This window comes from Fusarium oxysporum, chromosome 9, assembly GCF_000149955.1.
Source record: "Fusarium oxysporum f. sp. lycopersici 4287 chromosome 9, whole genome shotgun sequence".
Lineage (NCBI taxonomy): Eukaryota > Fungi > Ascomycota > Sordariomycetes > Hypocreales > Nectriaceae > Fusarium > Fusarium oxysporum.
In genome coordinates, this window is record NC_030994.1 from 1,969,632 (window position 1) to 1,976,106 (window position 6,475).

At 50.4% G+C, this 6,475-nt stretch overlaps 4 protein-coding genes across 5 annotated transcripts; all 4 read left to right on the plus strand.

The window, feature by feature from the left end:
• On the plus strand, positions 1–1,582 carry FOXG_09532 (uncharacterized protein). The gene is made up of 4 exons (XM_018388745.1): positions 1–271; positions 336–883; positions 943–1,180; positions 1,236–1,582. Exons 1-4 carry the CDS (start codon positions 171–173, stop codon positions 1,369–1,371), a joined length of 1,023 nt encoding a protein of 340 aa, XP_018246861.1. The 5' UTR covers positions 1–170; the 3' UTR covers positions 1,372–1,582.
• A 33-nt stretch (positions 1,583–1,615) lies between these two features.
• FOXG_20066 (uncharacterized protein) lies at positions 1,616–1,998 on the plus strand (the record flags this gene model as incomplete). The annotated part of the gene is made up of 2 exons (XM_018400355.1): positions 1,616–1,707; positions 1,836–1,998. The coding sequence occupies 2 exons, from the start codon at positions 1,616–1,618 to the stop codon at positions 1,996–1,998; spliced, it is 255 nt and encodes an 84-aa protein (XP_018246862.1).
• Positions 1,999–2,034: 36 nt separating this feature from the next.
• Positions 2,035–2,416, plus strand: FOXG_09533 (60S ribosomal protein L29; the record flags this gene model as incomplete). Its single annotated transcript, XM_018388746.1, has 4 exons — positions 2,035–2,041; positions 2,102–2,153; positions 2,206–2,308; positions 2,381–2,416. 4 exons carry the CDS (start codon positions 2,035–2,037, stop codon positions 2,414–2,416), a joined length of 198 nt encoding a protein of 65 aa, XP_018246863.1.
• An 821-nt stretch (positions 2,417–3,237) lies between these two features.
• Positions 3,238–6,137, plus strand: FOXG_09534 (protein VTS1). 2 transcript variants are annotated; one of them, XM_018388748.1, is made up of 4 exons: positions 3,238–3,460; positions 3,581–4,295; positions 4,351–5,661; positions 5,715–6,137. In XM_018388748.1, exons 2-4 carry the CDS (start codon positions 3,776–3,778, stop codon positions 5,741–5,743), a joined length of 1,860 nt encoding a protein of 619 aa, XP_018246865.1. In that variant the 5' UTR covers positions 3,238–3,460; positions 3,581–3,775; the 3' UTR covers positions 5,744–6,137. The 2 variants fall into 2 exon arrangements, with proteins under 2 accessions (XP_018246865.1, XP_018246864.1); XM_018388747.1 differs by having other exon boundaries at positions 4,351–6,137.
• The last annotated feature ends 338 nt before the right edge of the window (positions 6,138–6,475 follow it).

The window sequence follows — 6,475 nt, forward strand, 5'->3', positions numbered from 1 at the left end:
GGTAGCGGACCGTTTAATCATTGTCTAAAGGTAAGGTACCTAGATAATCATGGACCGGCCCAGGAAGTACAACATCGCGATAGAATAGACATTTAGAGTGAGCTGTGTCTCTTCCTCTTCCCCATCCCGCACTTGGACAATATCTCCTATCTGTTCACAGCTCGTCCAAAATGGCTGCGCAATCAAAGCCTGAGATCTCCCCCTGGGGCCGCGCTGTCGCTGGAGCTACGGGTGCTGTTCTTGCGAACGCGCTGGTCTACCCCCTTGATATGTAAGTTGAATATTTCGACATGGTGTTTGTCTCGTACTATACATGAAAACTGACTCTCAAATAGTGTCAAGACTCGTCTTCAAGTTCAAGTCAAGCCCGATCCTTCCAAAGGCCCTTCCTCGTCCGACGAACCACACTACACCTCGACATGGGATGCCATCTCGCGTATTGTCGCCGATGATGGAATCAAGGGCCTCTATGCTGGCATGAATGGCTCTCTGATTGGTGTCGCCTCAACCAACTTTGCCTACTTCTACTGGTACACCATTGTCAGGACCCTATATTTCAAGTCTCGCAAGACAGACGTGCACCCGTCTACCGTGGTCGAACTCGCTTTGGGTGCTGTCGCCGGAGCCATTGCCCAGGTCTTTACCATTCCTGTTGCTGTTGTTACCACGCGCCAGCAGACGGCAAGCAAAAGCGACCGCAAAGGTCTCATAGACACCGCTCGTGAGGTCATTGATGGCCCAGATGGTGTTTCAGGTCTCTGGCGCGGTCTGAAGGCCAGTCTCGTCCTTGTTGTCAACCCTGCCATCACTTATGGCGCATACGAGCGACTAAAGGACGTCCTCTACCCTGGCAAGACCAACCTGAGACCAGCCGAAGCATTCTGTAAGTTTCCATCAAGAATGATCTATCTGTACACGTGCATGTGCTAACTGTTGTTGTAGTACTGGGTGCCATGTCTAAGGCGCTCGCAACCCTCGCTACTCAACCCCTTATCGTGGCCAAAGTTGGTCTCCAGTCCAAGCCTCCACCGGCCCGAAATGGCAAGCCCTTCACCAGTTTTGTTGAGGTGATGAAGTTCATCATTGGGCACGAAGGTGTACTGGGTCTTTTCAAGGGTATTGGACCACAGATCTTGAAGGGGCTCATCGTCCAAGGCATCCTTATGACCACAAAGGAGAGGTACGATCCATCCCTTGACACCCAATTACTCGCAGCGACTGACTTTGTTATGCAGGGTTGAGCTCATGTTCGTCCTTTTGATCCGATATATCAAGTCTATCCGCCTTCAGAAACTCAGCAAGACAGCTGAGAAGACAGCAGCTGCAGCCGCCGCACACAGCGTTGCGGCCAAACCCGTCACAACAGCATAGGTAGTGAACGGTTGATCCTTAGAAACAGCATCGGTGTTTGGGATATTGAAATTCTGCAATTTGGGAATAGAAACGGATTGTTATTTTATGTTTGGACGTTTTGCGATAGTAATAAGCGCGCACTATTCCTCCTGATGATGGAAAACCTTCAACCTGCGTTGTAACCAATTATAGCATATAGCAATACAGACCATCAAACATTAAACCCAAAGAGTTGGATACTGGTGATAAGTTGGTGAACACCATGGCTGATGTTCCTCTGGCTTTCCTGACACCTTCTAGTGTCGACTCGGAGCAGAGACATGAGACAGCCAGCAGAATAAAAGGAGTTTCCCTGTATGTCAGTAGCAGAGGATCACCTGCAAGTGTATCATGTCACTGACTGTTTTCTTCTCAACGTAAACCGCCATAAATGAACTCAACATCCATTTCGGTTTGTTGTACAGATACTAACACCAGTTTAGCCCAGAGCAGTCAATGATTCTGGCTCAGATCCAAGGTGGAGCTCAGCACGTGCAAGCCTGCCCTCCACAGAATTATGTCAGCAAAAATGCCCCACAACGATTCCCTCTAGGGCTTGAGGCTGTAACCGCACACAATTCCAGCTTTCTCCTCGCAACTTCGTGATCCGTCTCCGTCGACACAGGGAATCAATCAGCAGCAATGGCGAGTACGTGCAACCTTAGAGAACGCTTTAAGGGAGATTCATAGATCACTGACATTGTCTCAGAGTCAAAGAACAGCTCCCAGCACAACCAGTCGCGCAAGGCGCACAGGAACGGGTAATTATATCGAATTCCCCAACATTGTCGAGTATCGCTGACTCCTGCACAGTATCAAGAAGCCCAAGACTTCTCGTTATCCCTCTCTCAAGGGTACCGACCCCAAGTTCCGACGAAACCACCGACATGCTCTTCACGGCAACATGAAGGCCCTGGTACGAAACGCACCCACCGAATGAAGCGACATTTGTCCGCGCACGAAAACATCTGGCTAACAAGATCTACAGAAGGAGGCTAAGGAGGGCAAGCGCGAGACTGTCTAAGATATCGGCAAAGGAAAACGGAGGCGTCAATTTGGAGCATTCGCATTGCTCGGTTATGGCACACAAACGATAGAACTCACGCAAAATGAAACGATGGAAATACATACCATGCGGCCAGCCCGACGAGAAGATGGTGGATGTCGACAGGTCCCGTCCCGGCGTTCAACGTTTTGATGGCCCCGAGTAAAGCATGTTGCTTGGTTTCCATCCCAGGGACATGAGGTAGTAGACGGAAAAACTTCTACCTGAACTCCATACTACAAGGTCCAATATGCAGTGAATTTGTCCGTGACATGCTGTCCAGGCCCTAATCTGTTCCATGTATCGTTAGTCGAATCGCTGACCTACCTATTCTTGTGACTCGCTAGTAGTGGTCGTGTACCCTGAATGTTGAGCTGCACCATGCCCCCTGTTTCAAATGCTTTATCGCTGAACCTGTCGTTCGATCATTGCTAGAGAGTGTTTCTATTCATGTCTCAACCTTGTGATAGATCTATAGTACCCATCTCGTACCTTCTCATTGCCTCAATTGCCCACTATGTACCAGTAATCAGTATAGGGTATACATCGTAGATAGTTCTTGCAAAAGAGGATTGGGTTCCTAAATTGAGCTATCTCCAACTTAACTAGACCTTTCTGGGAGACTCTACCTTCGTTTCGATCATGGCTACTGATAACCAAAACGTTTTGCCACTTCGAAACCCGAACAGCGCCTGAGGCAACAATGTTTATTGGCAAGGATTAATGGCCTTTTTCTGCTACCGATAGGCCCGTGAGCCCTTGGCGGGCGGGCACGCACTCCCCGATTAGGTAAGCCCAGGGGCTGAGGTCTTCGTAGTAGGCTAGGTGCTAAGTTATCGGAACACGAAGGCATTCTCTTCTGCTTCCGGTCATCCCTCTGTCCTTGACGAGCCAACCTCTAGAGGACGCTGGTCCTTTACTTCATACGTCGGCGGGATTTAATCAGGATTTCTGTGGCCTGCCTGGAAGCAGACTTCGTCCCTTCTTTGACTACCTGTACCTACTTAGGTGTCGTTTATACTGGTATGACGCCTCCCCTCTCTCCGCTGCTTCTGCTTTCTCCTTCTACTTCTTCCAAGACTGTCGTACCAGCTTGGAAGTCTTTTCAACAAAGGGGCTACCTACTGACATTGGTACTCGCAGCACTGTTCGTCGTTTGGCAGATAATGTTCTAAATTTCCTGCCTTGCTTCAAGTCTTAAGCTCCTTTGAGGTCAGCCGGTCACTGCAGGAGTCGAGAGACGATTCTTGTAACATCTTTGCTTGCCAACCTCACATTCTGCGCTCGTCGCTATTTACTACTACCAATAACCCGTTCGAAACCACCGACCCTCGGATAATGCTCAACATGTCTGGAAACCACGTCATCGGAAACAGAAACAGCACGCCCGAGGCCAACAGCACCTCGACCTTGCGGCCACCGTCTTCTCGAGCCGTTGGTTCTGGTCATTCACTTCGCGCCTCGGCCGACATGGCGTCCCTAACTGGCCCTTCCCCCTCCAGCCGCATTCGACCTTCCTCCGATTTCTATGGGCAGGCTCAGCAGAACCTTGGCCCCAACAACGCCGAATCGGACTCTCAGGACAAGATTGCCCAGCAGTGGATTGCCGACATTGATCAGTACGAAACGACGCTGGAAGAGATGGCTGCTGCTACTCTGGACCAGGACTTCAAGGACGAGCTCAGTGCCATCGAGCAATGGTTCCGTGTCTTGAGCGAGGCTGAACGCACCGCCGCTTTGTATGCCCTCTTGCAGCAGACAACTCAGGTTCAGATTCGCTTTTTCATCCAGGTGCTCCAGCAAATGGGAAAGAATCATCCCATGTCAGGGGTTTTGTCCCCTGCCAGCTTCGACAAAGGTATGTTCGTTGGCAATATAAGCTTTGATTCACCTCTAACGTACCGTTTTCCCAGACCCTATGTCGAACCGTCTCAGTGATGCAATGAACAAGCTCAATGTCGACTCTGCCCGTAATTCCATGGCCCGTAACTCGGTTATCGCCCCATCCAATAAGCGACATTCAGGACTCGACCCCTCTACCATCAGCGCCATGTTCCCCGATGCTGCGGCAGCCATTGCCACAGAGAAGGCCAAGTTCACTCAGCAGACTGGAAACCCGCCCTCCTCGAATCGCAACAGTGCCGCTTTGGATCATCGTTCGTCCATGGTTGCTCCGTCTATCAGTGCGCCCCAGGATAGCCGTGATGCTGGACCTGCTAGTTCTTCGCCTTGGAATAGTGGCGGGAACGCAGACTCTGGTAAGGCACCCTCTGTTCAGGCCCCTATGGGCCAGTTTGTGCAGCCGACACCGTCTGGTGGACTTCGCTCTCCGCGTCCGCAATTGTCAAGCAACAATACGATCCAACAAACGACTCTGACTGCCCCGGATAAGAATCCTGGGGACTTGCCTTTGCTTTCACCGTACAATGCTGGCAGCGGCAACTGGGCGTCAATGGTCAACACTCCTATGACCGGCACCTTCAACACAGCCAACACCGGAGGTAACCAGGCCGATATGGTTGCCAACGCCACTGCCATGAAACTCGCAGCTTTGTCGACAGTCAACAACCGATTCGCGTTGGACGACGTGCGCAAGTACCGCCGAACTAGGTCCAATGACGGCACGCCAGGACAGAATCCTGTCTCCGCTGGTCCACAGCCTGGAATCAACCTCCCAAACACGAATGTTGTCATGATCAATGAGCATGGTCAAGTCCTCAGTAGAGAACAGCTCATGGCTCTTCAGGCGCAGCAAAACCTTGGTTTGGGTGGCCAGCGCTCTCGTCCCAGCTCTCCTGGAATTGCCATGCAACCTGGAGTGCCTCATATGGCACCATTCACTTCACCGCAGAACAATGGATTCCTTAGTGCGTACGATGTGTCCTCGCCATTGATTACTGGCGGTATGCAACCGGTCAACTTGGGAGGCCTTGGGATGCCTGGTCACGAGGGCTACTTATCTGATCATTCGGACATGGTTCGTGGACGATCTCCTCGTGGGAGACGAGGCAGCTCCAAGCCTCCCGAGGACCCTACCGACCCAACCCTTCTGCAGGATATCCCCAGCTGGCTCCGCAGTCTTCGCCTTCACAAGTACACCGATAATCTCAAGGATATGAAGTGGACAGACCTTATCGAGTTGGACGACAAAGCCCTGGAAGAGCGTGGTGTCAACGCGCTCGGTGCACGCCGAAAGATGCTCAAGGTTTTTGAACAGGTTAAGGGTAAGTGCTTTCAAGCCAGAGTTGTTTGAGACTATGTACTAATGATGTTTCAGAAGCCAAGGCCGATGGAAAACTGGGCTAGAATCACCACAACCGGGCATGCCCATATATAGACCTGCGAAAATGGACGTTAAGTGGTTCAACTTTGCACACATTATGTTGGACATGGGTTACAGCCCTGTTACAATTCTGTTACAGACTCGATTTAGTATTTTACACCAAGATGGAAGGTTGCTGAGGATCAAAATTAATAGTTCGAGTGCGCAAACTCATGAGTTTCCACGAGATCATGTTGTTGATAGTAACGTCTTGCCTTATTTTGCATATCCAAGGTTTATTCACCTCATCCTTGTCCAGATGGCTTCGTGATAATGATTTGTGCTTTCTATGACTCTTTTGGTCGGCAGCCACCTTGTATTTCTGCCATATTTTTGATCGACAGACCTTGATACATGGTCTTATTTTGCATTGATGACCCTTCCCTCATCTCGAAGTTATACGTTTCATTTGTAGGATGAGTATGCATAGAGCCTGTGGCATGTGATAATAGGAGGCTCATTCAACAAATGAGACAAAGAGTCATCATTGTATGACGGCTTCTGATAGATCACACTCAAGAGCCTCGAGGAGATCAGAGAGCTTCAGAATCAGTGGACTGGCTGCGTCGTCCTCGTCAAGCTCGATCATCTAAATCCGTCTCCAAATCAGGGACCACAAAGATCTTCAAGTTGGGCCAGTCGCCCTTCACGAATTCCTTTCTGATAGATTCCATCAGACTCACCGCGCCGAAACGGTAGGGAGGCTACTGGATGTG

Excerpts from the sequence above, each read along its gene's own strand:
- FOXG_09532 (XM_018388745.1), top strand. The coding sequence starts at position 171 with ATGGCTGCGCAATCAAAGCCTGAGATCTCCCCCTGGGGCCGCGCTGTC. Across the intron at positions 272-335 it reads CTGGTCTACCCCCTTGATAT|TGTCAAGACTCGTCTTCAAG; the intron begins GTAAGTTGAATA and ends ACTCTCAAATAG. Across the intron at positions 1,181-1,235 it reads CTTATGACCACAAAGGAGAG|GGTTGAGCTCATGTTCGTCC; the intron begins GTACGATCCATC and ends TTTGTTATGCAG.
- FOXG_09534 (XM_018388747.1), top strand. The coding sequence starts at position 3,776 with ATGCTCAACATGTCTGGAAACCACGTCATCGGAAACAGAAACAGCACG. Across the intron at positions 4,296-4,350 it reads CCCTGCCAGCTTCGACAAAG|ACCCTATGTCGAACCGTCTC; the intron begins GTATGTTCGTTG and ends CCGTTTTCCCAG.